General features: G+C 55.0%; 1 protein-coding gene and 1 long non-coding RNA gene across 4 annotated transcripts in view; one reads left to right on the top strand and one right to left on the bottom strand.

Moving 5' to 3' along the window:
* The window catches only part of LOC308572294, a 79,904-nt gene that overhangs the window by 15,252 nt on the left and 51,497 nt on the right, over positions 1-13,155 (top strand). The gene's annotated exons all lie outside the window — the stretch shown is intronic.
* Positions 1-13,155, bottom strand: part of LRCH4 (leucine rich repeats and calponin homology domain containing 4) — a 69,641-nt gene that overhangs the window by 53,947 nt on the left and 2,539 nt on the right. The window contains exon 1 of one of the 3 annotated variants that reach the window (XM_081167880.1): positions 12,493-12,713. The exons of 1 other annotated variant lie outside the window; for it this stretch is intronic. In XM_081167880.1, coding sequence (XP_081024006.1) covers positions 12,493-12,685 — 193 coding nt within the window. In that variant the 5' untranslated portion in view covers positions 12,686-12,713. Of the gene's footprint in view, positions 1-12,492; positions 12,714-13,155 lie in introns of those variants that run through there. One more of the 3 variants, XM_081167883.1, reaches the window with a different exon arrangement.

Genomic DNA, 13,155 nt, shown 5'->3' with positions numbered 1-13,155 from the left:
GAAAAGGGCAGGCTGGTTAAAGGGGAGTGTTTCAGGGTTCCTGCATTGCAGAGAGCTAAGACTAGATACCCCTGGGGAGGGGGTGATCTCTCCCATTTCTCCAGGTCTCCAAGTCAATAATTAAGGGCCAGCAGGTGGGACGTGGGTGGCGCTGTGGGTTAAACCACTGAGCCTAGGGCTTGATGATCAGAAGGTTGGTGGTTCAAATCCCCGCGATGAGGTGAGCTCCTGTTGCTGGTCCCTGCTCCTGCCCACCTAGCAGTTCGAAAGCATGTCAAAGTGCAAGTAGATAAACAGGTACCGCTCTGGCGGGAAGGTAAACGGCGTTTCCGTGCGCTGCTCTGGTTCGCCAGAAGCGGCTTAGTCCTGCTGGCCACATGACCCGGAAGCTGTACGCCGGCTCCCTCGGCCACTAAAGCGAGATGAGCGCCGCAACCCCAGAGTCATCCACGACTGAACCTAACTGTCAGGGGTCCCTTTACCTTTAGGTGAAGGGAAAGAGGCTTCTCTGCCCGTGGTCCAGGAAGGATCCTGGGTGTTGATGGGTCTGGCTGGGTAGCAGAAAGCACCTTCCTAGGTTCGCAACAAGAGAGCCCCAGAACTTTAGGGGGTTTGCAGTGCAGGGCTAGTTCTGAATCCTTCAGGACACCAGAGTTGGCCTCAGTTATGCCCCACTCACATTGGCAGCCCCAGAGGAGCTTGCAGGATCAGGCCCAAAGGCAGCATCCTGTGGCCATATGAAGAGCTCTTTGTGTTGAAAGAAAGCCCTTAAACCATGAGGGGGGCTGGACTGGTCTGGCCATTCCAGGTGGCCAGTGGCTGCTGGGATTCCCTCATCGCTGAGCGCTGGGCCAAGCTGCCTAGAGCTACTGATTAGCCGTCCCTGCCCTAAAACTGTCGGGATGGGAAGCAGGTTGCCTTAAGAACCAAATCCTGCCTGAACCTCAAGGCCAACAGTGGAGATGCAGAAGCATGGAATTGTAGAGGGACCCCAGGGGATATCCAGTCCAACCCCCTGCAAAAATGCAGGGATCTGGGAGTGGCCACCGAGACCACATATCCTGTTCCTGAAAGGCCTACATTGGCTCCCAGTACGTTTCCGAGCTCAATTCAAAGTGTTGGTGCTGACCTTAAAAGCCCTAAACGGCCTCAGTCCTGTATACCTGAAGGAGCGTCTCCACCCCATTGTTTGGCCTGGACACGGAGGTCCAGCTCCGAGGGCCTTCTGGCGGTTCCCTCCCTGCGAGAAGCAAGGTTGCAGGGAACCAGGCAGAGGGCCTTCTCGGTGGTGGCGTCTGCCCTGTGGAACACCCTCCCATCAGATGTCAAGGAAATAAACAACTATTTGACTTTTAGAAGACATCTGAAGGCAGCCCTGTTTTAGCAATGTTTTGTAATGTCTGATGCTGTTGCTTTTTTATTATTGTTCTTGGTGTTTTGTTGGGAGCCACCCAGAGTGACCAGGAAAACCCAGCCAGACGGGCGGGGTATAAATAACAAAATTGATGATGATGATGATGATGACGATGAAGACAGCTGAAGGCAGCCCTATTTAGGGAAGTTTTTAATGCTTAATGCTGTATTTTGTTTTTAATATTTGATTGGGAGCTGCCCAGCGTGGTTGGGGAAACCCAGCCAGATGGGTGGGATATAAATAATAAATTTTATGTTGATGATGATGACAGGTCGCCCAGCAAACTCTGCTCAAAAACCTCCAAGGAAGAAGCGTCCTCAACCTCCCGTTCCGTTACAGAGCAGCTCTTACTGCCAGAAAGTTCTTCTGGACATTTGGTGGGAATCTCCGTCCTTAAGGAAACTTAGATCAGCCTTCCCCCAGCTGCAGCCTTCCAGATGTTTTGGACCCTGGTTGCCATCACCCCAGCCCACGGAAATACTTGGGCAATGGTTGTGCTGGTCCCAGGCTACATTTGGATGACAGAAACCACCTTCTACTGGGACGGACTATTGGGGTGCATTCAGCCCAACCTCGGGTCCCCAGGTGTTCTCGGACTACAACTCCCAACACTCCTGGCCAGCCGTTAGGGTGTGTGTGGAAGTTGTAGCTCAAGGGCTTGGAGACTCATGGCTGGTGCGCACTGACAGGCAACAGTACTCCAGATTTTTGAGCAGGTGTGTCTCCTGGCCCTTCCACCTGCAAGGTATGGTCGTCCCCCAAATTCACACCCCTTCTGAGAAAGGCGACTCCAGAAAGCGGACTTGGACCGTGGTTCCACCAGAGGCGACCTCTCTCGCACATCACACTCCCCCCAAACTCTAGCACGGGACAGGGCTCAAAAGGGGCAGGAGGACCAATTATCCCAAGGCTGGCAGAAACGGGACCGCTCTCTTTCTCTCCTGGGGTGCTGGGACAGTGGGGGAGAGCATGCACCACAAAGGGTCCTGCTGTCAGGGTGGGTGGGGGCAGCTTCCCGACACAAAGCCCCCCTCCCTGGCCTCCGCGTCAACTTAACCGGAGATGACAAGCCGCACCAAACCCAGAGGCCGTCGCTCCGGCCTGCCCCTGCGGTGCAAGTGGGGATGACGCTGAGTTTCTCGGCCTGCCGGAATGAGGAGGGCAGCTGTTCGCTGTGGCCGACAAAAGCAGAAAAGCTCCCCATGCGCTGCCTCCATTGTCTTGCCTGGCAGCTGGACTGGTGGGGGGAGGAGAAGAGAAGGGCTCCTGCATTCAGAGAAAGGCAGAGAGGGAGGGACAGGGTGGGGAAAGACCCCAAAGAGCCGCCACTCCCAGGATCAGGCAGGGGACTCGCCAGGGCAGCCTTCCCCAACTTCTCAGGCACCCTTGAGAAGTTTCAGATTGCAGCCTCCATCAACCCCAACCCGTTGCTGTGGATTCCCCACGGTCCCTGGGCGTCACGGGAGTCACTTGGTGCCGTCTCTCTTAGATGGGTACCGGCAAGAGGCTGGGAAGTGGGAGTCCTGGTTTGTAGGCAGTCCTGCTTCTGAACGCCAGCAGCTAGAAACCACAGATGAGGGGGCTGCTGCTTGCAGGTTTCCCAGAAGAGGCGCCTGTTTGGTCACTAGGCTAGAAACTCATAATCGAATTGGCAAATGGCACCTTAAACCGAGGTTATGGCTGCTGCAACGGAACGTCTAGGCACCCACACTTCTAAACCACTTTATATTGTAAAGAACGGATCTCAAAGCAGTTTACAAGACATTATCAAATAAAACGATCCAAATTCAAGCTATTTCGGATCCTGCTCCAAGTGGCATTTTGCTTCCCCCTTATTGATTCGCTGACTTAATTCAGAGAGCTGCCCCATCAAAGAAGGACTCTAGGAAGCCAGGGTGGTACCGTGGTGGGAGTGCTGGACCGAGACCTGGGAGATCTGAGTTCGAATCCCCACTCAGCCCTGAAGCTCCCCGGGGGACCCTGGAGCCAGTCGCGGCCTCTTCACCTCCCTCGCAGGGTCGCTGTACGGATTAACTGAGGGGGTGTGTGAATCATGGACTCCTTGGAGAAAAAGGAGGGATATAAATGCAATGAATAAAACAGGCTTCCTCAGCCTCGGCTCTCCAGATGTTTTTGGCCTACAACTCCCATGATTCCTAGCTAGCAGGACCAGTGGTCAGGGATGCTGGGAGTTGTAGCCTCAAAACATCTGGAGGGCCGAGGTTGAGGAAGCCTGGGTTGGAGTCTCGGATGAGGACCTGCGGAAGGAAGCTGGAGGGGTCAGCCAGATGGAGATGTCCGTCGCCAACCAACCTGGTGTCCAGAGATCTCCAGCTGGTCGCAACTGGACCTGCGCCAGTCACAAAACGCGCCTGGCTTACTTCTAACACTGGCTGTGAGAGCAGGCTGCTCTCCTGGGTGGGTCATTTCCCTGATCAATCGGGCCCTTCTGATTCTCTTAGGGACGGGGATGCTGCGCCTTGCGTTGTGTTTCCAAGTCCCATCACCACCCAGACCACTGGCCCGGGTCAAAAGGGAGATTCCAACTTCCGCTTTCCTATCCCTCCCCCTTGTTCCAGGCGCCCCCTCCCCGTTCCAGCTCTCCCAGAGGGAAACACACAGCTGCAAAAGGCCCCGAGAGCCCAATATTTCCTAACTTTTTCTCATGCTAGGCGTGGATTCCCGGCAGCCAAGCCGAGGGGGGAGTTCAGCAAAGCTCTTGGCTCCCTATTGGCCTGGGAGTCTCAGGCCGCAAGCTCCCACTCGCTCCTGGAATCAGAAGAGATTTGGGACACAGGCTGGGAATGGCTCCGCGTGGAGCCTCAGTTGAGGAGAGACGGGGGCATCTGCCTGGCACAGAAGCCTTGCAGCGACAGAGAGCCTTAGCCAGTTGGGCAGAATTTATCAGAAGGGGAAAGGAGCCCTCCACATTTTTGTTCCAACTGCCCTTGAGCAGCTTTGGAAAGCTGCTCTGGAGTGCAGATGGCTTCCTGGAACAGTCTCTCGCTGCCTGGTTTTGGAGCAAGCAGGCTCCCATAGCCACGCAGGCAATCTGGACGGAGCATAAGGCACTGCCAAGTCCCAGGGAATGGCAGGGAGCAAGGTGGCACGGACATAAAGAGGGGGACGGAAGCCCCTGAGCCAGTTTTAACAACCTGTCTGGGAGACCCAGCCAGATGGACGGGGGATGAATTTAATAATAATAATAATAATAATAATAATAATAATAATAATAATACAGAATTACACAGGAAGGCAGATTTTTTCAGCACAAAAGATAATTCAGAATGAATTACCATAACAACCGACTAGTATTTCCAGGATTTGGGGGTTTTCTTTTATAAATTAAAAATAATTTCTCCTGAGGCCTCGGGGCAGCAGAACTCGAAGGTGGCTTGCTGAAAGTTGCCTGCCAGCGGCAAGTAAGAATCATCTCCAAGGAAGCAAGGCTGGACCTTGAAAACTGGACCTGGCTGGTAGGACTGGGTGATACCTGCTTTTCAACACTGCGATATATCACCAGCTAAACATAGGGATGGGGCGTGGGTGGTGCTGTGGGTTAAACCACAGAGCCTAGGACTTTCCGATCAGAAGGTCAGCGGTTTGAATCCCTGCGACGGGGTGAGCTCCCGTTGCTCGGTCCCTGCTCCTGCCAACCTAGCAGTTCGAAAGCACGTCAAAGTGCAAGTAGATAAACAGGTACCGCTCCAGCAGGAAGGTAAACGGCGTTTCCGTGTGCTGCTCTGGTTCGCCAGAAGCGGCTTAGTCATGCTGGCCACATGACCCGGAAGCTGTATGCCGGCTCCCTCGGCCAGTAAAGCGAGATGAGCGCCACAACCCCAGAGTCGGTCACGACTGGACCTAATGGTCAGGGGTCCCTTTACCTTTAAACATTGTGATTTATCAGTACAGTGGTACCTCGGGTTACATACGCTTCAGGTTACATACACTTCAGGTTACAGACTCCGCTAACCCAGAAATAGTGCTTCAGGTTAAGAACTTTGCTTCAGGATGAGAACAGAAATCGTGCTCCGGCAGCAGCAGGAGGCCCCATTAGCTAAAGTGGTGCTTCAGGTTAAGAACAGTTTCAGGTTAAGAACGGACCTCCGGAACGAATTAAGTACTTAACCAAGGTACCACTGTACATCACAGTGTCTGAAATAAGGGTGGAGCTAAGCAGAGGCACTGGATGGCTTCACAGTTTCCCCCGCGTTTTGATTTTTGCATAGCACACACCCACACATCATGATTCGTGATAATATCACCAGCTCAGAAATTATGAAACCAGTTATTACGATACGGACTTCAAACTGGCTTCCGACAATATACCGCTATATCGCCCAGGACTACTGGTTGGTAGGTCTGCTATCCACACAAGGGGCTGCTGATGTGGCCGTCACAACTAACACTGGTGAGCAGACCAGCAGAGGTCTCTTTGGGAGACGATAACTTTTGTGAACTTATTTGCAAGGCTGCATTGAAACAGTCCTGCAAGATGCAGGGTGGTTGGGTCCAACGGATTCAAGGGTCACTTTAAAATAGTTGGATTATCTGCAAGCACATCCCACCAGCCCAGGCAATCCACATTTTGCTGCATGTAGGACGGCCAGGCGCCCCTGCTGCTCTCCACTTTTGTCACAGAAACACCTAAGAGAATTTTTTTTAAAAGCATAATCTCAGGCAGGCCTGGATATCAGGAGGAGGGAAAACCAAAACTTCCCCAAGCAGAACTGGAACTGGGGGTGTGCACAGCCCCCTGCCACACAACCCGGCTGCTGCGAAACTCGCCTCCGGAGATCACCGGGGCCTCATCTATGCAAACTCAGTGCTTCCCTTCAGCAGTCGGTCACAGGAGCAGCTTACAGCATGCTGGAAAAATGCAGGAACTCTCTCACTTTCTGCCCAGGGCATGCCAAGCTTCTCTTCCTCCTCGTAGGAACTGGCAGCCCAGGCAGCCAGCTGGGCAAATGGCAGGCCAGCCCCTGACCCACCTCTCCCTAAACAAATAAGGGTTTCAACGAAGCTGCCTCCAGGACGAAGCAGACCGAGCTCATGGACATGGAAAGCGTGCCCAGGTCAGAGCCACTGCAGGCTCAGAGCATAAAGAGGCAGTCTTCTGCCACAGGCACCTGCAAATACAGGTCAAAGGTAAAGGACCCCTGACAGTCAAGTCCAGTCGCGAACGACTCTGGGGTTGTGGCGCTCATCTCACTTTCAGGCCGAGGGAGCCGGCGTTTGTCCGCAGAAAGTTTTTCCGGGTCATGTGGCCAGCATGACTAAGCTGCTTCTGGCGAACCAGAGCAGCGCACGGAAAACGCCGTTTCCCTTCCCGCCAGAGTGGTACCTATTTATCTACTTGCACTTTGACGTGCTTTCGAACTGCTAGGTGGGCAGGAGCAGGGACCGAACAACGGGAGCTCACCCCCGTCGCAGGGATTCGAACCGCCGACCTTCTGATCAGCAAGCCCAAGGCTCAGTGGTTTACACCACAGCGTCACCCGCGTCCTGCAAATACAGGCAGCCATGTTTAAAGACTGGGCTTACTCTTCTTTCTAACAGGCTAACAACACTCACGAATCAGGAAAGGGCCCAAGAGGAATGGGAACAGAGGCGCAGGCGTTTGCAAAACTGCCTTTGATTTTGCCATGGGCCATCACAAAACGGCCCTGATCTGCAAACTTCCAGCTTTGCTGAAGGGACGGAGCCGAGCAGGCCTCATGCACCACAGCGGGTTAATCTGCAGCAAGGCAAGGTGGATGGGAGAGGAGGAGTCTGCAACCCTCCCACTCAGTTTTTCCATGTCAGAGTCACCTCCAGCAAGATCTGTGCCAGCTGGGCCTGGCCTTGAAGCCACCTCTGCCAACCTGGTGCCCTCTGGGTGCTTTGGGATGGAAGCGCCCAACAGCCCTGGCCTCATCTGGCTGCCATGCTGCCTGGGGCTGAGGGCAGCTGGAGTCCAGAACCTCCGGAGGCCAGAGGTGAGAGGCAAAGGCAGCCTTTCAAGGATGCCATCAGCTCCAAGCCCAACATGAGCCCTGGCAGTTCTGGCGGGGATAAAAGGGCACCTTTTAGTGGACTCCCCAGACCAAGCTGAGAAAGGCTGAAGATGAAAGAGCACTGCAAGGCCCTGAGCCGTTACATCCAGGAAGGACATCTTACATCTAGTTGCGAATCCCACCCCCTTGCAAATCCAACCTTTCAATAATTATGTTCCCAATTCACATCACTTATATGAATTCTCTCTCCCTCTCTCTCCCACACACAAGTCTGTTCTGTTACGCAGCTTGTCACAATTCAGATATCACACCAAACCAAGGTTAAGAAAGCTAACATTCTGCCATGTATAGTGCGATGTCCGTATTGACAAACCAAGGTTTCCAGCTGACCAGCAAACCAGAATCGGAAACCGCGGTTGGAAGGGAATTTGCAAGCCACGGTTGCTCTATGTTTGGGGGGTGAATTGACAAACCGCCCCTAGCAGCCGCTGTTCCTGCTTTGGAGCACAACGCGCCTTAGAGACTGAGCAGGCAAAGCAAAAGCGGGGGGGGGGGGGGCTCCTCTTCCAACAAACCTTTTGAGATCTTTCCTAGTCTACATCTGTATTGGAACTGCTTTAAATATGTTTCTGAAATGTACATCACTTGCTGCCCTGGGCGCCTTTGGAAGAAGGACAGCGTATAAATTTAACAAATAAGTAATAAACTGTGACAGCCCCTGTGTTTTTGAGCGCTCAAACTCTGGTTTGGCGTGATGTATATAAACTGACTGGGTGGCGCTGGAGGTTAAACCACAAAGCCTAGGGCTTGCCGATCAGAAGGTTGGCAGTTCGAATCCCTGCGATGGGGTGAGCTCCTGTTGCTCGGTCCCTTCTCCTGCCAACCTAGCAGTTCCAAAGCACGTCAAAGTGCAAGTAGATAAATAGGTACCGCTCCAGTGGGAAGGTAAACGGCGTTTCCGTGCGCTGCTCTGGTTTGCCAGAAGCGGCTTAGTCCTGCTGGCCACATGACCCGGAAGCTGTATGCCGGCTCCCTCCGCCAATAAAGCGAGATGAGCGCCGCAACCCCAGAATCGGTCACGACTGGACCTAATGGTCAGGGGTCTCTTTACCTTTACCTATATAAACTGAGTCAGTAAGTGTCAAGAAGGGTGTGATCTTTTGCTGGAATCCAATAAAAAGATTATCTATATCTATACATATATATGATATAGATATAGTTAGTGCCATTGACTAATCCCAGCAGGATCTGAGATGGTCCCAGCATCTCTCAGGGTTCTTAGTCCCACCTCTCACTGGTCCCAAGCACAGCAAGGTCCAAGTTTTCACACAACCAACAAACCTGGGAGGACCCCCACAGCTCCTGCCTCTCACAATATTGCAAACACAGAATCCTGCACGCAATTGGCTTTCTTATTTGTATGACTAGAGTTCTACTCCACCTTTTCTCCAAGCAGTTCAGGGAGGCATAAACATTTCTCCATTTTTATCTTCACAACCACCCTGTGAGGTAGGTCAGGCTGAGGGTGGGACTGGCCCACAGTTGCCCAGTGGGCTCTATGGCTCCGTGGGGATTTAAACCCTGGTCTCCCCCAAGTTTTGGATTAATGTTTGACCACTACATCAGGCTGGCTGAACTCAGTGTGCAGGCATTGCAGAGGGTTGGACTGGATGACCCTCGGTGTCCCTTCCAACTCTGCAATTCTGTGCCTCTATGACATGGATAGGATTTTGCTATAAACTGCAGAGGAAAATAAGATTAGGACGGCGGCAAAAGAGGCATTTGCACCCCAAAAAAACCTCGGAGGCAACTTGCTCCGGTTTTGCACCGCCACTTCCCCATGACCTAATTCAGAAGGGGTGGAAGAGGGCAGGCTGCTCAACTGTTTCTTCCCACCACAGGGACAGAAGTCATTACCTCACGCCATCTGTGCTGAACAAAAGAGGAAGCGCCCCCTGACACAGTGGCGCCATCCTTGCCCACTGGAACTCCCGGCCACAAGACCCAGCAATGGGAAGCAGCTTGGCTGGAGCCCAAAGAGGGCTAAACAAATTCGTAAGAAGAGACCGCTAGATCTGGCCAGTGGGGAGCCATCTTAGTCCAGCATCCTGTACACCTGTGGGATACTCGCAAGCTGCAACTCTCCCCTCCTGCGGTTTCCAGAAACTGGAATTTGAAAGCAACTTGAATAAGAGGAAAAATCTGTCCGTGGGTCACTTAGCACACAGAAGAGGCTTCTGCCTGCACATCTCTGGCTTGTGGGCTTCCGGGAACCATTTGGCCGGCTGCTGAGGGAAACAGATCCTTCACCTTGGAGGGGTTGGGGGATGAAAGCAGGGATATTTCCCAGCAGCTAACTGGTGCTGTGGGTTAAACCACAGAGCCTAGGGCTTGCCACTCAGAAGGTCGGCAGTTCGAATCCCCGAGACGGGGTGAGCTCCCGTTGCTCGGTCCCTGCTCCTGCCAACCTAGCAGTTCGAAAGCATGTCAAAGTGCAAGTAGATAAATAGGTACCACTCCGGCGGGAAGGTAAACAGCGTTTCCATGCACTGCTCTGGTTCGCCAGAAGCAGCTTAGTCCTGCTGGCCACATGACCCAGAAAACTGCGGACAAACGCCGGCTCCCTTGGCCAGTAAAGTGAGATAAGCACCGCAACCCCAGAGTCGGCCACGACTGGACCTAATGGTCAGGGGTCCCTTTAGCTTTTTAACTTCACACCGGACAACAACGCTAGCCCTGGAAGTCATTTCAGCAGCCAGCCGGCCAGCCAGCGAGGCTGCAAGAGCAAAACACGCTGCACAGCCTCTGCTGACTCACCTCTTCCAAGGGGGAGGGAGATATTTTTCCCTCCCCCACAGCCCACCCCCAGCCCTCCTGCCCACCAAGCAGCACTTGCGCCAAGCGAGGGTGCGGGTGGCAGGGATTTGCGGGTGACAGGAGGCCTCCCGCACTCCAAATGGCAGAAGCGTTGCTGGGGGGGGGAGAGGAAGAGTGGGAGAGAAGTAGTCAGCCATCGACAGCACATTTGCAGAACGGCAGCGGCGAGGAAGCTATGCAAAGCGGCACAGGAAGAGAGAGAGAGGCTGGCGCATGCAAAGGAAGGCTCCCGTCTTGACCCCCCCTCGCAGGCTGTCACTGCCACAAGTGTCACACGCTGGAAACCAGAAGACCCCCCCCCACTTGGCTGAAGCAGTTGCTGCTGCCGCCACCTTCCCAGCTTCCTCCAGGGTGGTTCTAGTGTCAGAAAAACATTCTTAACTCATGGTGTGTTCCTTGTAAAAAAAGGAAGGATTCGGCTGAAGACGGCCCGCTGTGTAAGCCGCCTTGGAAACGCTCGAGGGCAAGGCAGATGCCAAGGCTACCCGCTTAGGAATGGCAGCAAAGGGCAGGAAGGGTCTTTTCTCTCTCCCACCCCCCATATCGCAAAGATCTGCCAGGCAAGGGCCGGGCTTCCGCAAGAACCAGAGATTCTCCGGAGATACCGTCAGATACGCCCATTTCCTTCACCAGAAACCTCGCCCTCAAGGTGAAGGAAGTCGCCTGCCTTGGCAGGCACACTCAAACGCACCCGCTAAAAAGTCTTTCTACTAAGTGCTAAGGCAGGAACAGGGAGCTGTGGCCCTCAGATGATGGCGCACTACAACTTTCAGCATCATCTGTCACCCACACTGCCAGAGGCGGAAGGGAGTCGGGGTCCTACATGTGGAGAGCCACAATTTCCTCCATCCCCGGGGTAGAATCATGGAGTCGCAAGGGACCCTCAAAGGTCCTCTAGCCCAACCCGCTGCAAGGCAGGAATCTCAACTCAGGCGTCTAGCCCAACCCCACACTATTGCCAGTCCTGGAGGCTACAGTTCCCAGAAGCTGCCCTTGACGTTGGCGCCTTGGTGCCCCTGTTATTTCAGCTGTAGTGACCCTCTTGTTTTATGGGCTGGGAATTTTTCATGGGCAGAGTTCAGGTCTGGCTCCTGGGCAAAAGCGATGGACGGCACGGCGACACCGGAAGGCAGGCTCCCGGCTCCCCTCGGCTTGGAGGCCCCATTCCAGCCCTAGCAAGGCCTCTTCGCTCACACACAGGCACGCGGGAGAGATGGGGTCACCCGCCCACAGGAGCTGTGCAAGATTCTGCCACACCGCTCAACAACCACCCCAAACACCACTTGGCGTTCCAAAACGCAGCTGCAACCTAAGTGGAGGACAAGCGAAAGCCTTTGGAACTCCACGACACAAGAGTGCCATTTGAGTACCGCCAGGAGAAGGGTGGGGAAATCCTGGTACTGAAAGAGCAGAGGAGTTGATGTGAGAACAAGATCCAGAAGCGCCCCAGGGTGCAGCTGGCCTCAGCAAGTGACTGGACCGGGGCAGGAGGGCCCAAATCCGACTCCCTGCCTAGCCCACTCTCACCTTGGCCTAGCTTGCAGGGAAGTTGTGTGAATAAAGAGGAGGCGCTGGGGAATCTGGATCTAGAAGCCCCCATGGGGGGCAGTCAATCCCTCTCAGCCTAGCCGACCACACAAGGTTGTTGTGGGGATTAAATGAGGGCAAAACCTGGGTTCGAATCCTCCACTCAGCACCTATGAAGCTCCCTGGGTGACCCTGGGTGCCAGTGCCTGCCTCTCAACCTAAGGTTCTCAACCTGTGGGTCCCCAGATGCCATTGGACTACAACTCCCATCATCCCTGAGCCTTGTTAGAAAGGGGTGATGGGAGTTGTAGTCCAACCACATCTGGGGACCCACAGGTTGAGAAAGGCTGGAACCTACCTCGCAGGGTTGTTGGGGGGGGGGACTAAATTACCATGGGGAGGAACCATGCACAAAACTTGGACGGGGGGGGGGAGGATGCAATACCAGCACAATGCAATCAATTGATAATTTCGAAAGTGGGTGTTTGGGGAGGGCGTGGCCAAAAGAGGGGAGTGGCCGGAAAGATGAAGACCCCCTAAGGGAGGGGGGAGCTTCTCCACCTGTGGGCGTGGCCAAGGGTTGGTTGCTGGGAAACGAGGTGGGAAAGGGGGAGGGAGCGGGAAGGGGAGGAGCCAAGGGGCGGGGCCAGGGGAGGTGGGCGTGGCCGGTCTGCTCACCCGCCTGCGTGGTGTCGCTGAGGTCCCAGCGCCGGGCTGCTCCGCCGGGGAAGTGTCTGAGGCGCCGCCCGGCCAGGCTCAGGCTGCCCGAAGCCGCCGCTTCCTCCAAGGCCCGCTCGGGCCCAGGGAGCGGGCCGGGCCAGGAGGGGGAGGGCGGGGGCAGCGCGTCGGCCCCGCCCTCGCCCGCCGCCATCCCGCAGGCTCCGCTGTGCTCGCTGAGGCAGCCGCTGGCCGACTGAGAGCTCGCGGGCAGGAGCGGCGAGACCCCAGCCAAAGGGGGCGGGTCCCGAGGAGCCGCCTCGGCCTATGAGGAGCCGGCCACGCGGGGAGGCGCCAATCGCGGCGCGTCAGGCGGAGCGCAGCCGAAGCAGGCAACCAATGGCGTGGAAACGGGCCGTCGGGTTCTTCCTCCTTTCGCTCCAATCAAGGGCGCGGGCGGAGGAAGAAGTGAGGGGGCGGCTGTTGGCCAATGAGAAATCCGTGAAGGGCGCTGACTACCGCTTCGGCCAATCCCTTACCAAGGAGGCGGTTCCTAAGGCCACCACCCCCAGACTGAAAGCGCTCCGTGATTTTGCCTCGCGCCTGCCGCAGCCAATGGGATTCATAGAGGCAGGGCGTGAAACTATTGACCAATCATTGCGCAAGCAACGTGAATCCGGGCTT

The sequence above is a fragment of the Podarcis bocagei genome (assembly GCF_964188305.1).
Source record: "Podarcis bocagei genome assembly, chromosome: 13".
In the NCBI taxonomy this organism is placed as follows: Eukaryota; Metazoa; Chordata; class Lepidosauria; order Squamata; family Lacertidae; genus Podarcis; species Podarcis bocagei.
The sequence above is the reverse complement of the archived record's forward strand: the minus strand, read 5'-3'. Positions and strand labels throughout refer to the sequence as shown.